This window comes from Bos grunniens, chromosome 12 (assembly GCF_055505025.1).
Source record: "Bos grunniens cultivar Pamir isolate PY7600 chromosome 12, Bosgru_T2T1.0, whole genome shotgun sequence".
Lineage (NCBI taxonomy): Eukaryota > Metazoa > Chordata > Mammalia > Artiodactyla > Bovidae > Bos > Bos grunniens.
Genome location: NC_141176.1, coordinates 31,283,994 through 31,302,433, shown reverse-complemented (window position 1 = coordinate 31,302,433; position 18,440 = coordinate 31,283,994). Strand labels below are relative to the sequence as shown.

The window sequence follows — 18,440 nt, the reverse complement described above, 5'->3', positions numbered from 1 at the left end:
ACATTGTATATATTAACATAAAAATAGGAGTTTATCATGATGCTTTGAAAAAGTGAGAGAAAGCAAATAACCTCATTGGGTACCACTAGGACCCCAAGTCTTCATTCAGAAAATTGTCACTTTTGTGAGCATTTATCCAGTCTTTCCTGGACAGCCTGTATTGCTGGGAATTGAAATTGCCTGGTTGATGAAAAAAAATCTTCTCTTATAGAAAAATTCTAGCTAATAAATGTAAAAGGGTGGTAGAATCACAACATCATGTTGTAACGCCCAGTGAAATCACTGATTCCAGTAATAATCAGTAACAAATGTGACTATCAGATGAGCCAGTGATGGGACACTTTGTGATGGAGGAGATGAAGCCATCACGTCTATACTGTAGCATCCCCGAAGATGGAACTCCCTGTGTGCTTCTGGACGGGATACAGGATGATGCCCACGAGGTCACATCTGAGGTATTGTTGCCCGGAATCTCACTCAGTCTCACGAACTAAATTTTATTGACAGGGTTGTAGGAACAAAGCAAACGACATTGCAAGGAAGCACACTGGCAAGTCCAGAATGTGGGACAGTCTATGAGCCGAGCAACCCAGTTTCTAAACAAATCAATGGCTGGGTCGGGTGTGGGGAGAAAGGAAGGGGAGGGGAGGGCACTGCTGTCAGTACCGGAGGCAAAGAGATTTAACACCTAATACAACATGCAGACCTAGTTTGAGCCTGATTCAAGAAAACCAACTGTAAAAGAACTTTCCTTCAGAAACCAGGAAAATGTTGTTAGAGACTCGGCATTGGATGACAAAGAAATATTGTCCGTTTTGTTCGGGATTTTAACAGCATTGTGGTTTGTAAAAATGCTCAGAATTTTCACCAATGCATACTAAAGTATGTAGGGCTTGGCTTTAAAGTTCCTTAACCAGAAAGAAAGAAAGGAAAGGGACAAGTGAAAATAAAGTTTTAAATTTTGATACATTTTGACTGAATCTGAGTGATGGATATATGAAAACATTTTAAAAAGGGATTGATAAACCAATGTTCCAAAATCTTGGTAACTGTTGAACCTGGAAATGGATATAGGAAAGTTCTTTGTATTTACCCCTCTGTTTTTGAGTATGTTTACAAATTTTTTTAACTTCTAAAAAAATAAACACAGTGTAACTCTAGGACACTGGTACATTTCTCAAAATCTGGGCTGTTTGCTCTGAGACCTCATCACATGTGCCATTTGAGCAAAGCCAGTCCCCGGCCCCTTAGCACCTTCTATGCGCCAAGAAGAGAAGCCGAATCCATCTTTCTTTGGGTCAGCCTCCCCTCTCTTCCTAGTCTCCTATGGGCGCTGCTGGAGTAAGCACACTCAGACCTCACACAAGAATAAGCCATGATTTTCTAGGACAGTGCAATCTAAATCCTAATTTAGATGGAAACCATTTCTTCGGGTGCAGAAAGACAATTCTGCCTAAAGAAAGCCTTCTACATGTGGCTGTGGGGAGACGGTCAGCTTCTTGGAACCTCCGTGTCCTGCTTCTCTGCCCACAATAGAGGTTTTGCTCTGTCTTCATGTGATCAGATACCGATTGTGCAAGGACTGGCTATACCCGGGGGAATGCAGGCCACCACTTTTCTTATTTTTAATTGTGGTAAAATGCACATGACAAAGCAGTTACCATTTTAATCATTTAAGCGTACGGTTTAGTGGCATTTGGTACATTGTGGTATAACCAATCTCTAGAACTCTTTCCATCTTGGAACACTGATACTCTGTCCCCATTCCCCCTCCCCCAGCCCCTGGCAATCACATTCTACTTTTTGTCTCTATGAATTTGACAACTCTGGCTACCTTGTATAAGTAGAACCATACAGCGTCTGCCTTTTTTGACTGACTTCTTTCACATAGTATAAGTGGGCTTCTGCAGTGGCTCAGATAGTAAAGAATCCACCTGCAATGCAGAATACCTGGGTTCAGTCCCTGAGTTGGGAAGATCTCCTGGAGGAGTGCATGGCAACCCACTCCAGTATTCTTGCTTGGAGAATCCCATGGACAGAGGAGCCTGGTGGGCTACACATCGTGGGGTTGCAAAGAGCTGGACACGACTGAGTGACTAACACTTTCACTTTTTAGTTTCAGTGTCCTTAAGGTTCATCCACTGTAGCATGTGACAGAATTTTCTTCCTTTCTAAGGCAGAGTAATACTGCATTGTATGGATGGACACATTCTGCTCATTCCCTCTGTCAATGGACACTTGAGTTGCTTCCACATCTTGGCTATTGTGATCAGTGCTGCTGTGAAGATGCGGGTACCAAGCCATCGCTTTTGCAATATAAGGTTTTTCTCTCAAAGTGTTGAAAGTCCCAGCAACAGTTTTCAGCCCAGGTCCTGTTAGCTCCTCTCTCTCTGAGAGGTCTGCCCAAGCTCCCTCCCAAGGAGGACAAGCCTGTGTGCATGCGTGTGTGTGTGTGTGTGCATGTGTGCTAAGCTGCTTCAGTTGTGTCTGACTCTATGTGACCCCATGGACTATAGCCCACCAGGCTCCTCTGTCCATGGGATTCTCCAGGCAAGAATACTGGAGTGGGTTGCCATGCCCTTCTCCAGGGGATCTTCCTGACCCAGGGATTGAACATGTGTCTCTTATGTCTCCTGCATCGGCAGGCGGGTTCTTTACCACTAGTGCCATGTGGGAAGCCCCAGCCTGTGAGAGGGCAGCAGCTCTGTACCTCCTGACATCACAGAGCCAGGCAGTGGTCACTGCCTTCTCCTAATACACTTTGTCTGAAAACAATTAAAGGAATAGGTGCTGGCAAGATGGTGAACAGTGGAAATTCCATCCCTCACTCCTATTCCATTCCCCAAGGACCAACTGCTGTTGGATGAATGGCATTTTTTCCAGTGGCTTTGTACTTGATTGTAGACATATATTGTACAAATGCATATGTGTGTATAGTTTTGCTTTGTAGTTTATAAAAGTATTATCTCATGAAATAATGTATCACAATTCCATACGATGGATAGGTGCTGGATATCCTCTGTATATACTCTTGTATATTTGTATATAGCCTCTGCATTTACTCTTGTGTATTTGTTGTTGTTCAGTCACTTAGTTGTGTCTGACTCTTTGCAACCCCATGAACTGCAGCATGCCAGGCTCCTCTGTCTTTTACTATCTTCCAGAGTTTGGTCAAACTCATGTCCATTTAGTCAGTGAAGCTATGTAACCATCTTATCCTCTGCTGTGGCCTTCTCCTTTGGCCTGCAGTCTTTCCCAGCATCAGTGTCTTTTCCAGTGAGTCAGCTCTTTTCATCAGGTGGTCAAAACATTAGAGCTTCAGCATCTGTCCTTCCAGTGAATATTCAGGGTTGATTTCCTTTAAGATCGACTGGTTTGATCTCCTTGCTGACCAACGGACTCTCAAGAGTCTACTCCAACTTATATATGTGAGTGTCATTGTTGAATAGAAGCCAATCTGTTGGGTCAAAGTGTATGTACGTTTAAAATCTTAATATAAACAGCCGAAAGAATTATGTCAGTTTACTTGTTAGCGTTAAAGATTTGAGCTTATTCTTTCAAGTTTAGGGCAAACGTTCTTGTCTGTTCTTATTTAATCACTGGATATATCCTTGACCTCTCTACAAGCAAATCTAAATAGCCTGTGCTACTCAGTTAAAATCTTCTTGGAAAATCTCAAGTTAGTAAAATTATCTAATTTTAACTGTTTTCTGCTTACTGTCTTAGGCAGATTTGATGGGCAAAAATGTAACTGTATATTTCTGCAGATGGTAAATTTCAGGATTGGTCCTTTGAGGTATCAGGAAGTCTGAAGTTAATTTTATAAATATATGAATCTCTTGTTTTAAGGATTACACAAACATATTTTTAAAATACCATGTCTCTTTTGAAATTAAAAAAAAAGAAAGAAAGAAAACCCTTCACTTCACCCCCTTCCCTTTTTGATTTTCAGCTGCTTGAAAAATTGCGGATTGCCCAGAAAGATCAAGTCCTCTAAGACTTTTATGCTGATATGCCCAGGAAATGTGTTTGCCCCACACCCCAAATTTAATTACTTAAGCCACTTGAACAGTTTGTGACTGTCAGCCCAGACAAGTGATTTCACAATTATATTTCAAATATAAAGATTTCCTCCAATGAAGCAGAAACTGTTCTTGGCACACACATTTGAAAGGGAGCGATGGGGTGGTTCCCGGCCAGGCAACGATGCCCTGAGAGGCGGGTTGCAGGGAGGAAAGGCCATCTACATCGCGTTGAAAAATATTTTTAATTCTCAGGGAACACAGAAAGCCAGTATTGGAGCAGAGCTGCATCTCTGCCAGCCCTCTGCGCGGTCCTCAGCCCGGAGCATCCCTGGACGCCCGGCTCTTTTGTGTTTCCTGCGTCCTCTCCAGGCGTGTCTGCGTCGTGCGGGGGAGGGTGGGGGTGGCGTGCCGGAGATCCCCTCCAGGAGGAGGGAGGCATCGGTACCTGCTTGTTATGCGACTATTGACTCGCCTCACGGGGAGGACTCCAGTGGCAAAGTGACCCTCCCCTCCGCCTGTCCCCTCCCTCCCTGGCTCCCGCCCTCAGTCTCCCCGCAGCAGGAGCCTAACGCGGCCGCCCTGCGCTCCTCCTCCTCTTCTCCTTCCTCGGGCTCCCGGATTCCTGAAGTTATTAGGAGAAATAAGGGGACCACATGGAAGTTGTGACAGCTCCCAGCGGCGCTCCCCTCTCTCCTGAGCCATCACCTCGCCTTAGGGATTACCCGCTGACACGCTGAATGAAGGAGGTCCCCCTGCCAGCCAGCCTGCCGGGATGGGCCACTGCTGCTGCAAGCCTTATAACTGCCTTCAGTGCCTGGACAAGACGGTACTTTGCCTCCCACACCCGCCCCTCCCCTCTCCTTCCAAAGGGCCAGCCGCCTCTGTCTCTGTCCCCCGCCATGGCATGTGTGTGCACTTGTCTTGTGAGTGGAACAGGATATACTGCCCTGGCTGGCAGTATACTTCCCTGTGCTGAGTCGTGAGCCCTGTTACTCTGCAGTGTCTTACATAATTGTGTTTCTGCAGCCTCCGATGTAACTGTTGCATTCTCCTGAAATGTTGAGGGCTCTGCTCCAACATCGTGAAATCCAAACTGCCAAGAAATCCTTGGAATATTCTGACTGCCTTTTAATGTACCTGCTAGAGCTGAGACATTCCAGGTGGGGGGGGGGGGGGGGAGGAGGAATTTAGATGAGCTAGACATGTTTCTCTTGGCCAACCGCTAACTTTGAAAGTTTGCCACTCTCTGTGACAAACAGCATCTATCCTTGTAATTTCTGTGCTTAAGGTCAGAGATGCAAGCCTCCCCCCAACTATCCCTCGTCCAGTTCTGCTCTCTGTATGTGTTTGCATTACGTAGGGATGCAGAACACAGAGGTGAAGACTTAAGGAGCCAGAGAGTCTGAGGGTGTGTTCCAGATTTCACTGGAAGGGAAATTCACAGCCAGGGGACGGAGACCAGAGTGCGAGCAAGCGCCGGATGACAGTTCCAACACAAAGCCTTTCTTTGCTATTGACATTTGACTGCGAGCTTGCAGAGGGATTCGGAGATGCTTTTAATTTCACAACTAGAAATGTACTGGCAAGAACTCTTGCCTCTGTGATATGTTTTATTATCACACATGTTTGGATTTCTCAAAGATGCATGAAATGGAATTTAGCGGGAGGATGAAATTGCCTCCTTTCTACTTGTGGGCGTCAGTTATATAGCTTGAGGTCTAGTATGTGACCAGGTGAAGAGAAATAAACGGCTTAATATAAAACTCATTAGAAGGAGGTCACTTGGGAAAAATTGGTTACTAGTTCTGTGGGTGAACTCTGACCCAAAGTAGAGTTATACACCACCTAGGAAAATTAAACTGATACATTAAAAGTCACCTGTTCCTTCTTTTCCAGTAGAAATGACTATCTCAATGGGATTGGTTTTTGCCACCAAGACTGAATTAAAATATTTATGTACACATTTATGTGCTTTAGACAAATAGAAATATGCAGCATTTGTACTCAGTTTTCTGCATTTGAATCCAACATTGAAGTGATTAAGCCCTTTTTTCAAGAGAAATGGTCACCAAATGGTTTTGAAGAAAGCCTTGTAACAGTAATAATTATAGAAGGGAAGGATATGCTACATGTACAGCAATATTATAATGTTCATATTTCTAAGCTCTGATATAAAAGTTTTAGAAATAAAAGCTGGTTACCTCATGCGAAGAGTTGACTCATTGAAAAAAGACCCTGATGCTGGGAGGGATTGGGGGCAGGAGGAGAAGGGGAAGAGAGGATGAGATGGCTGGATGGCATCACCGACTCGATGGACATGAGTTTTGGTAAACTCTGGGAGCTGGTGATGGACAGGGAGGCCTAGTGTGCTGTGATTCATGGGGTCTCAAGGAGTCGGACACGACTGAGCGACTGAACTGAACTGAAAAGTCTTTTTCGAGAAAATATATTTTAAAGTGAATCCGTCCTCCTTTTTTGTTTCACATCAAGTCCTTGAAAAATATTATCCCTGTGTCTTTAAATTGGAGATTTTAAGAAAGATAAATGCTGTTTCTTCTCTTTAGCAGTGTGATGTAAGTGACTTTCGAATGTTTTAGCTTTGAGATGTCACACTTAAGGCTAGTTATTCTTTCCTAATGAAAACTTGCACAGAACTTTCAACTTTCTCCTTAAGCTTACAGTGACATTTCTTGCTGTATCTTTGCTATATTTTAGAATGATATGCCCATTGCAGGTTTTATAGATGTTATGTCCATAGGTGCTTATCTCAGGGATTAGGGCTTTCCATTCTTAATTAAAATTTTTGTTTTATTTAGTTACCCACCTTTCAGCATAACTTCCTAAATGGTATGCCAGAATTGGTAGTTTATTCAGTAGTTACCTGTTGGGCCAGGCATGCTACTTCTAGGACTGTTACGGGATTCCAGTCCAATCTCAAACTCTGGAAATTAGTTTATTCTTTAAATTCCACCATAAAATCCTGTAGTCTGCTCATCAGCTCTGACAATCCCAGGATCAACATGAAAGAGACCTGATGAAATGGTCATTGAGTTGTTTCTGATTACTTCAGCCCATCTTGTTGTTTAGTCGCTAAGTCATGTCTGACTCTTGTGACCCTGTGGACTGTAGCCCGCCAGACTCCTCTGTCCGTGGGATTTCCCAGCCAAGAATGATGGAGTGAGTTGCCATTTCCTTCTCCTGGGGGTCTTCCTGACCCAAGGATCGAACCTGTGTTTCCTGCACTGGCAGGCGGATTCTTTGCCACTAAGTCACGAGCGAAGCCCTTAGTCCATCATAATAAGCCTTAAAAAAATAAAAGGAACACCCCTTCCCCCACTGACCCATACTGTGTACAAATACAAAATAGAAAACTTTATTTTGCGAAGCAAAAATGCCTTTAACAGTTGCTCCTAGGGTGGGCAAAGATGTTCTGAAACATCTTTAAACAATTAAAGAGACCTTTAGGTAATCAGTTTCAGAGGTGGGCTAAGAAATAATAATCTTAAGATTATTTAACATTTTATATTATATAACATCTTAAATTTATTTAACATTAATTTATTGGGAGGAAGTATGGAATTTTGCCTAGAGTATAAAATGCATGAAAAGTTTGTTAAATGAACAAATGGTTTTTAAAAGTTGATCATGCCTAAGTATTTTAAGTTTAAAAACACGAGTAAAAGCATCAACAATATTTCTTGCTGGTTTGCTCTGTGCCCAGTTATTTTGGGGACTAGCAAAGAATTCTTAAAAGGCACAGCCTGCCCTATGGAGTTTACCAGTTATTTGGTTGTATTTCCACCTTTTCCAGAGAAAATGCGAGTGGGGCAGGCAGCAGTAACACATACAGGGCAATAAAACCAGTAGAGCGAGACTGAAATATCGTTAAGTGAAAGTTATGTGGTCCTCACCATTCCTGTTTCTGGAATCCAGTGAAAGGAGAAATCAGTGCTGGAATCAAAAGCAAGGTTTCTTGGAAGAAGTGGATCATGACTTGCATGTTGAGGAATGGGGTAGAGTTTTGAGAAGGACAGTAACTCTAAGCAAAGGGAGCTGGAGTAAAGATGTTTTAGCCCACGTAGGTGAAAGGTGAGAGTCAATATTGGTACATACAAGCTCATAGGGAGTGTGGAGAATGTTTACCAGGCTGAAACCCAGGCTGATTTTTAACTTGAGTTAAGAAGAGATAGGGATCCATGTTGGGATTTGAGCAGGAAGCCAGTCTGTAGAGAGACTCATTCCACAGGTATCTGTAAGGGAAAGCTGTGACCCATGAAGCCCCCTGGGATGCCCAGATGGACCCCCAGGAGTCCGTCCACTGGTGTATTCAGTGTGGTCCAGGCTGAAGCCAGCAGCTCTGCACATACAGACACCTCCCAGAGCTGGTCCTTCTTAGAAACATTGAGTTACTAAGGGAAATCAACTAGATGTACAACTAGAATGCCAGCCCGTTTTTTAACAATAAGAACTATAACTGACAAGCAAATGAATGCTTACGAGCCTGATTAGACAGGTGATTTCTTTTTAGCGTCAAAGTCTAGCTTCATAAGAGGTAGTTGATGAGGATGGAGTCTGAGTCAACAAGTTACTTAGGCATCCAGTGCCCTCAGGTCTCATTACCCGCCCTGCCTGAGATTACCGGGGAGGCTGTGTGATGTGTGACTGTCACTGGCCCTGGTGACCGCCTCTTCCAGGCTGCCACAGCTTTGCTTCTTCTACTACATATCCCCCCGCCCCACCACACCCCCTGTTCCTGCTTCAGATACAGTCCTGTCCCTTTCGGGCTTACTTTGCATATCTCTACCCTGATGTTTTCTGTGTTGATTGTCATCTCAGAGGCTAATCTAACTTACCTTTTCTCTAAATTCTTGGGAGGGGTGTGAATTAGGGGAAGGCACCTCACTGCTTCTCCCAGCTACGCTTAGGTGATGGGACAGTAATAAATTTGGGAAGGTCATTAAAAGAAGATAGAATCCAGAAAGGTCAAGAGACTTCTTCTGTGAGTCATAAATGGGTGAAAAAAAATCATGGTTCTGGCTAATTTTCCTTCCCTCTGCTTGCTCTGGAATCCAGAAGTTTCTAGCCTTACTCCTCTGAGTTCACAGTTCTTCTCCTTGAGGCCCCTGAGTCTTTGTCCTTCCTAACTGCTCCTTGGTAATCCACATGTGGGCTGACACCCCCTGTTAACTGCAGCCTCTTAGGTAAGCTAGATGTTTCCCAGCTACCAATGCCCCAGCATGCATGCATACTCAGTCATATCCAGCTCTTTTTGACCCCATGGATTGTAGCCTGCCAGGCTCCTCTGTCCATGGAATTTCCCAGGCAAGAATACTAGAGTGCAGTGCCGTTTCCTCCTCCAGGGGATCTTCCTGACCCAGGGATCAATTTAGCATCTCCTGTGTCTCCTGCACTGAGCCACCTGGGAGCCCAACACCCCAGCATGCACAAGGGCAAAGGCTGGAATGATGCATCTTGGAATTTCATCTGATTTCTTGGGAAACCAGATATGGCCTTGCTCATTTTCCACACGAGTAGACACTGACATGTATTTAAGAATATTAAACATGAATGATGCTTTCCCTTCAGCCAGTCTGTATTAAATTTGATTTCCAAGTAGAAAAGCAGACATAAAATACAGTGGCCTGTGCTAATTATATGTGAAAGAAATAGTACTTATTGATTAAGTCGAAGCATGGCATCAGTGCTCCCTTAAAGCCATAATAACTGAAATGAATAAAAGGTCAGTCCACTTCCCAAAGGAATTTTCCACAGTGCTATATTAGGGATCTGGCCCATCTTCACAATATTAATATTGAAAATGAATGCTGTATTCACCAAAGGCAGTATGAAAGCGACACTGAAGACTTACGTGTTCTGTTGACGTCACCTGGTGGCTGGTTTGTTTTGAAATATAAAAGAAAATGTTTCCCTATTAAGACAAAATTTTACCATGTGGAATTAACCCTCATGGGTGAGAAGCAATATTGTTTTGTGGAGGAATGAAAAAAAATTCCTTTAAGCTCTTTGTAATTACATGTGTAGGTATATCACTTTGGGTTTCAAAAATTCACAATAAAAAGGATCTGGATGTTTCCTCAAATACCAGAATTCTATAGATTTTTAAATTTAACTCCTTGTTAAGGCTCTTTTGTTTAGCCTGGGAAAAAGGGGCCCAGCTCAGGTGATCAAATTTTCCTGATCTACACTGATTTCAGGGCAGGCTAAAAAGATAAGGAAGTTTAGTTGGGCATATTTAAACTTAAACATATATGTATACATATATATACACACACATGCATACATGTATATGATGACATCACCGACTCAGTGGACATGAGTTTGAGCAAAGTCCAGGAGAGAGTGAAGGACAGGGAAGCCTGTCCGTGGACCTCATACTGCAGTGCCTGGGACCGCAAAGACTCAGACACAGCTGAGCGACTGAACAACAACAACATATATTTTTTAAATGTACATACATATGTCCTTTAAAAAAAATATTAGGTGGGGAGGAGGAAGCTGACAAAAACACTCAAAACTATAGTGAATTTTATGAAGTTTTCATCAGCAGGCTTATAGCTGGTCAAGCATTCTTTCCGGGAGAGTTGCCAACCAGAGGCAGACTTGGCAAGAAGGGCCCATCTTATGGGGTGACAGAGGTCCCCAGAAATAGCCAAAGTGCTGTTTGGTGTTGCTGGCCCTCCTGACCTTTGCCTGGGGCGCTCCCTTCCTAGCCCCCTGCTTACCCATCCTCTGGTCTCAGGAAGTCCCCAGGCTGGCCCTGCCGAGTTGAGTTTTATCATGTTGTTTTGTAATTACTTGTTTGTTTACTGACTCTTTGGGAGACTCCTCAGCTTCTTGAAGGCAGAAATATCCTGCCTGGCTTGTCTGCCTGCCAGTGGTGTATGAGTGTGCTCAGTCGTGTCCAACTATTTGCGACCCCGTGGACTGTAGACCACCAGGCTCCTCTGTCCATGGAATTCTCCAGGCAAGAATACTGGAGTGGGTTGCCATGCCCTCCTCCAGGGGATCTTCCCCACCCAGGGATCGAACCTAAGTCTCCTGCATCTCCGGCATTGACAGGAGGGTTCTTTACCCCTGAGCCATCAGGAAAGCATGCTATGTAATAGGTGCTCAGTAAATATGTGCCATGTTGGATACATTTCCTGTTTCTGGATCAGTTGGGGTGAAAACTCCTCAGATTCACTCAACCTTTTATATGTCGATGATCATTCAAAACACATATATTCAATTTTAATAAAAACCAGGCTGTTCTGTTGGTTCCTAATGTGGGGAGGGGCTTAGGTGGCTGATGCCCAAGGGAGGGTCACATGGGTGATGCTAACTAACAAGAATGGGCTTTTTCACTTCCTGTCATCCCCAGTTTCACACGGGCGGCACTAGCCGCCTAAACAGCCCTGTTGACCAGGCATGTTAGGATAAAAGAGTGTGGCAGGCTTGCTTGGGGCTTGGCCTCACATTCAGTTGCTTGGAGTTCACAGAGTGATGAGCAGGTTGTATACTTTGCCAGGCTTCTGTAACCAGGACAGATCGAGGGCAGTGTTCCCCAAGACTTTGCAGCACCATGGCTAAGGAGAAACTGGGCTTCCCTGTAGCATACTGATAGGGTGAGAGGTGGCGGGGAGCCTGAGATGTTCATGGAGGGGAGCCTCTGGGATTCCGTCTGCGGGTGCAGCGGGCCATGCTGGGGACACAAGAGGACTCGGAGTGCCAAGGAGACATGCTGAATCACAGAGGCAGCTAAAAAGACACACTCCTGCCATGGGGCCAAGACGAACATTCTACAAGTGTCCCCTTTCCAGTTAAGCCCATCCTGGAGTAAATGGTCGTTTTAGAGGAACAACCTTCTTGGACTTGGCGATTTCTGGACTGTATCATTAGGATAGCTTGGATGCCTAATACTGAGCTCTATTTTTAGCCTGTTGGAGTGAAAGCAGGGGCTCGTGTGCTTGGCACCAGTGAGGAATTTTCCACTCAGTCCCCATGTAGGGAAGCACTAATCTAACGCTGGCCCATCGAGGAGACCTTGCTCGTATTTCACCCATCCGCTGTGTCATCACCCCGGATCTGGCTTAGGGTGGAAGATGGGGGAAGGAGGATGGTGTGTGACAGCCTTTCCAAGGGAACCTTCGGGGCAGCCTCACTCCTGATAACTCAGCAGAACTTCAGGCCATGCTGGGCTCTGCTGAGCCACGAAGGGTTGGAAGGGTGACTCTACGAGGCAGGGAGTGGAGAGTGGAAATTCCCTCTAGGTTCTCATCCTGCCTGAGGAGCAGTGTCCCCGGAGTCCAAGCTGTTGACTCATTCCATCACGTCATTCTGGTTTGGCTCGAAGAAAACCAAGAGGAACTTAATTGATGCAGAGAATTCATAAATTAGAAGAGTTATGTCATTTCAAAAACAGGCACTTAAGGAAGAAGGGCTGCAGCTCGACTGCTCTGGCCAGCCCCCTGGAGCAGAGCTGCGCCAGCGTCTTCAGCAGGGACGCGTGGGGAGGCGGTCGGAAAGGGTCAGAGAAAGCTGACCAGGAAAAGCTAAACAGCTACCCTATCAAGTATTACAGCCCCATGTAGGCTGGAATGGAAACGAACTGAAGTGCAACCCGCAAATCCACACCAAGGACAAATACCCTGCCAAGGAGGGCAGGGGTGGGTGGGATGTGAATGTAGCCAGGGAATATTTTCAGTGAAGCAGAGTCATCAGGGGCTGGCAGTGCCTGTCCTCCAGTTAGATGTAGAAAGCTTGCTGGTAACTTGTGCTTGGATCCAAGCTGGGGATCGGTGTGATTTGGGTATCAACATTGGGTCTTTATAAGTGTGGGTTGGAGGGAGAACCTCCTTGTGTTAGTGTTTGATGAAGAGTGTAGACCTTGGCTTAAACCTCCTGCTTTGCCACTTCCTGGATAGTTGTGCATGTTACTTGGCTGATTTCCTAACCATGGAGCCTCAGTTTTGTCCTCCAGAATGGAAAATAAACCATGGAGCCGGTTGACCATATTTGGAGGAGTAAGTGAGCAAAAGGCTTACCCTGTACTGTGCCTGGTGTCTAGGAAGTGTTTGGTCAGTTCAGTTCAGTCGCATAGTCATGTCTGACTGTGACCCCATGGACTGCAGCACACCAGGCTTTCCTGTCCATCACCAACTCCCAGAGCTTGCTCAAACTCACGTCCATCGAGTCAGTGATGCCATCTAACTGTCTCATCCTCTGTCATGCCCTTCTCCTGCCTTTGATCTTTCTCAGCATCAGGGTCTTTTCCAAGGAGTCAGTTCTTCCAATCAGGTGGCCAGAGTATTGGAGTTTTAGCTTCAGTATCAGTCCTCCCAATGGATATTCAGGACTGATTTTCTTTAGGATTGACTGGTTTGATCGCCAGTGTTTGATCAAGGTCAGTGTTAATGTTGATGTAGTAATCAGCATGGGCTTCCCAGGTGGCTCAGTGGTAAAGAATCCGCCTGCCAATGCAGACAATGCAGGAGATAGAGGTTCCATCCCTGGATTGGGAAGATCCCTCTGGAGAAGGAAATGGCAACCCACTCGAGTATTCTTGCCTAGGAGATCCCATGGACAGAGGAGCCTGCTGGGCTACAGTCCATCGGTTGCAAAGAGTCATACACAAATGAGCAGACACACAATCAGCACACCTTTCCCGAGTTTAGTTATTTCCCTTGACTTTTTAGCCATCAGATTTGTTGCTTCTGTTTGGCAGCTGACACTTCTTGATGAGCTGTTTGATGACTTTGAGACCATTGGTTTGGTCATCTGCCTTTGCAGAAGGTTGGGCATGAGGGCAGGATGGATCTTCATTGATCATCCTCATCTTTGCTTCCCAGAATGTAGAGGGTGAAAGTCTCTCATCTCACTGGCTTCCCTCCTGTTTGCCCTGCATCTCTTTTCCCTTCCCACCTCCTCCTTTTCTTCTCTTCCTTCTTCTCTTTCGCTCCCTCATTTGCATTTCTCCTCAAGCAAAGATAGGTGGGGCAGGCCTGACCACACATGTCAGTGTCGTTTTCATCCAAGTGATTCAAATCTAAGGATCTTCACGCACATCATCAGCACCGTCTCTACCTGAAGCCTGTCCTCCCTGGACCTTCAAGCCCCTCCTTTCCCATGTCCCCAAGGCTTCCGTGGCTGGAAAGTGGGGTGTGATGGCTGGTGATGCGGGATACCCACGTACGGGTACCATCCACCCAGGGCTTCATCCCAGGGCTGCTACAAGAGCTGAGGGAAACCTTGGCTTTGGATTAGCAGTCAGAGTTGGCTTATGGATTTTTTGTTAGGTTCTGGTTGTTCCGTTTGCAACCTCGACTAAGTCTTTGCAACTCTCAGCAGCTCAAGAGTGAATCATGAGTGATGCTATTTCTGTTCTGATAAGGTTAGTATTTCAGTTCTCTGACTGTGCTTCAAATTGAGGATGTGAAGTGAAAGTCCCTCAGTTGTGTCTGACTCTTTGCGACTCCACTGACCATACAGTCCATGGAATTCTTCTCCTGGCCAGAATACTGGAGTGGGTAGCTATTCCCTTCTCCAGGGGATCTTCCCAAGCCAGGGATAGAACCCAGGTGTCCCGCATTGCAGGCGGATTCTTTACCAGCTGAGGTACCAGGGATATAATTCAAAATGTCTCTTTCTCAGGTGCCGCTAGTGATAGAGAACCTGCCTGCTGATGCAGGAGACATAGAAGATTAGGGTTCAATCCCTCAGTTGGGAAGTTCTCCAGGAGAAGGAAATGGCAACCCACTCCAGTATTCTTGCCTAGAAAATCCCATGGACAGAGGAGCCTGCAGACTACAGTCCATGGGGTCACAGAGTTGGACATGACTGAAGCGACTTTGGAGATATTGAAGGAGCAGAAACAAGTTAGTTTTTTCAGTAGTTTGAGATCATTTCAGGGTAAATACTGAAGTTTACCCTCTCTGGAATATCAGGCTCTCTTAATTTGTAGTAACAAGTCAGCTGGCTGTATTCTGCTGATGTTCAAACAAGGACCTGTCCCTGTGATCAGTCTGATTAAATGTTTTCCCCGTGTTGTACTCTCTAGTCTTTGAACTTAGAGTAGAATCACAACAGAGCCAGGAAGGTGCTTTAAAAAAAGAGAGAGAGAAAAGAGATAAATGCAAATTCTCAACACTTTCAGATATTCAATATGGAAAAGCACCTCTTATCTGTAGGATGTCATCCAGTTGCAAATAAAATCAAAGGAAATGGCAGAGTTGTAATAACAAGCAACGCTTTTTATAGAGGGTATAAGTGCCAGGCATTGTTCTAACTGCTTCACCTATGTTAATTTATTTAACCATCAGGATAACCCTGTGCAGTGGGCGTGGCACTGGAAGGGTATGTGCTCTCAGAGGTGGTCTCCTGCCTTCAAGTTCCTGGAGGGCAAGGATGCCACAGGCTGGGGTGGGAGGTGGGAGCTTCATGGGTGAGGTGGGGTCGACTGTCCCCCAAAGGGTATATCGTTGCTGCATTAGTCTCAAGAGATCCGTGACTTAATCACTGTTAATGCTTGTGACTAAAATAGCTCTCAGAGTTTTATTTTGGCATGAAATTCTGGTATTGCTTAGCACATGCCCTTTGTATGACCTGAGACCCTGCCATGGGCCCAGAGTAGCTCACATGTCACCAGGGTCTAAATGCAGGAGACACAGGGACACAATCTTGACGACTGTCTATTCTCGTTCAGCCCAGATTGTCCGGAGGTGCTGACATCAAAGTCAGAGGAGGTTATGAAAGAAAGAGTGTTCACGCAGCCTTGATGATATCTCTGCTAGATATTTGGTATCCATTTAAGCCAAAATTCCCTCTTGGGAAATGTTTGCGTTGGGTGTGCATTCTACAGAGTGAAAGAAACTTTCCTTGAAGGCCTGTATTTTTGGCATCTCTCACTGGAAGAGAATTTACAGAACACATCTTTCCTAGTTATTATTAATAATAAAATCATAACAAATGTAAGTCTTGATGCTGACTCATATCTTCAACTGCTTCTCTGTTTTATGTCCTAATAGGAATTTGATTTGAAAACAAGTAAGCAGTCATTTAGTGACAAATGGCATTCTTTGCAGTAAATAATACTTCGAGTGGGAGTTTTCCTCTTCTTCTTCCAATGCACAGAGTGGAACAAAATACTTGGAGACCTCTAATTTAGGTGTTGATCTTATGACAAAGAGAAATGTTTCGTATTAGGTTTTCTGTTCAGTGTTCATTAGGTAGCTGGCCGTGCGTGTATGGACGAAAGGGTAAGTTTAAGGAGACTTGGTAAAATAAACATCTGTCTGTCAGAGAGCTATGGCATTGGCATTTTCATGGTCAAAAATCTCGTTAATAGTGACAATAATTAAAAATGTAAAAATAATATATAACAGTAGATTAATGTGTAGACATGCAGAGAATTACTGTAGGTTGATGTCCACAGAGTAGAATATAGAGAAAAGTACAACTACAGGGTATTATTAATATTGTATGACAAGCTTTGTGATTTGAATGTGGTACAAATGAATGAGTCATACTTGGCTTTGTTAAGTTTTGTATATGCTTATCTAATGAGAAAATTATCTCCTTAAGGACTTGACTTATAAATATTTGCTTAATGTGATTCATTAGTTAAACATATGAAAGTCCTTATCCAGCCTCAAACAAGGGGAATCTCGGTGTCCGTTTTGTTTTTTCAGAATGAAAGTGCCCTTGTGAAAGAGAAAGAGCTGTCAATCGAGCTTGCAAACATCAGGGATGAAGTTGGTAAGTGGGGCCTCGGCATGAGGAATGGGAAGAGGGTGTCTTTTTCCTGGTATGTGAACATGTAACAAAAGCAGCTGTGTCTCGATTAATAACCAGAGCAGACCTGCCTGGACAGATGGGAGCATCTTCCCCAGAGCAGTAGTGGGTTCTTGTAGTCTTGGGGGCGGGGCATTAATTTCTCTGCAGCATCTCTGTTGTCATAAAGGCAGCTTGCTAACAGTTCACAGTGGAACTAATCAGGCTTGACTCCACTTCTCACAGATGGCAGCGCATCTCTGCATCTGCCTTGTGTGGGGTGACACGCACCCCCCGTGTGATCCCTCCCTCTGCCCCAGGGAAGGCACAGCTCCTAGAAGCAGCTCAGCTCTGGTGGGTAGCTGGAGTGCTCCCGGTAAGATGCTTCCTGCCGTTGTTCACCCCGCCGTGAAACATTGTGATCTAGAATGTGAATCTGGATGGCTGTAACAATGCTAGGGTGCATCTCGAAACTCCTCCTCTTTGGCCGATAGGATGGTGTCATTCTGGCTGAACCATAGGAGACCTTGCCAGTGACGGGATGACCCCTAGACCCTGGGATATCTTCCATCATAGACTTTCACTCTTGGCCATAGGTCAGACCAAGGATCTGCCACATTCCGATTACTTGATCCCATTCTGTTCTTGGGATCCTTTACTCCAGCAGAGGTGACATGAACATGACCTAGTCCCCTCAGCATGCTCTTCTCTTTATGAGGAGCGATCCTCCTCCATCCAGTGTGGTCCTGGGGGCGGCCCACCTGTGTAGGTATGGCCTCCTCCGCCAGCAAGGCCCTTGAACAGGCCCATCCATCCTAGGTGGGTGGCACCTGTTTTGGGGTCAGCCATGAGGCATCGAGTGTAGAGGCCAGACTTCCCTGGAGAACATGGGCCCCCAGGGACACATGGTGGATGGGGAAATGATTTTCAGTTTCCCCCACCCTTTCTTTTTAGAAGTGAAAGTGTTAGCTGCTTCAGTTGTGACTGTAGCCCCCCAGGCTCCTCTGTCCATGGGATTCTCCAGGCAAGAATCCTGGAGTGGGTTGCCAATTCCTTCTCCAGGGGATCCTCCCCACCCAGGGATCAATCCCAGGTCTCCCACATTGCAGGCAGATTCTTTACCATCTGAGCCATTATTTTTACCTTCAAGTTTGTGTTTTGTTTCTTCACCATGAGTTTTCCACTTCCTCTGCCATCGAGACAGGGCGGCCGTGGCATCTTCTCCCCTCCTAGGGGAGCAGTCCTGTGGGGAAGGCCTCACGTCATGGCCCCTCCCCAGCCTCACCTGTGCGGCGCCCACACGCCCGCCAGTGGGATGGATGCGCAGGACCGGAAGCGGCAGTGTTGGTGAGGGTCTCAGGTGAAGCCCCAGTCCACACATGCGTGTCTCTCTCATGCAATGGTCGGGCTCTTGGGTGGTTCCTGGGCCGTGGAGGAAATGACTGAGGTCCTGGCAGAGTGAGCTGGCTCACGTCCGTGTCCGCGGGTTCTCCTTCATCAAAAGGAAATTTGATTAAAGAAGAGAGTGATGACGGGGCAGTCTGCAAGGTGACTCATAGCTCTGAGGTGTGTAGCACCTTGAGTCTGAAGACGGAAGACAAACTTCCACCGTGGGGTGAGTGCCTGCCAGGAGAGATGTCTGCTCCC

At 45.5% G+C, this 18,440-nt stretch overlaps 1 protein-coding gene across 5 annotated transcripts in view; it reads left to right on the top strand.

Moving 5' to 3' along the window:
* Window positions 1-18,440, top strand: part of MTUS2 (microtubule associated scaffold protein 2) — a 394,983-nt gene that overhangs the window by 324,449 nt on the left and 52,094 nt on the right. For 3 of the 5 annotated variants that reach the window (XM_086328484.1, XM_086328483.1, XM_086328486.1), the window contains one exon: window positions 16,712-16,778. In XM_086328484.1, coding sequence (XP_086184610.1) covers window positions 16,712-16,778 — 67 coding nt within the window. Of the gene's footprint in view, window positions 1-4,187; window positions 4,852-16,711; window positions 16,779-17,039; window positions 17,169-18,440 lie in introns of those variants that run through there. The other 2 variants (XM_086328485.1, XM_086328487.1) reach the window with 2 other exon arrangements.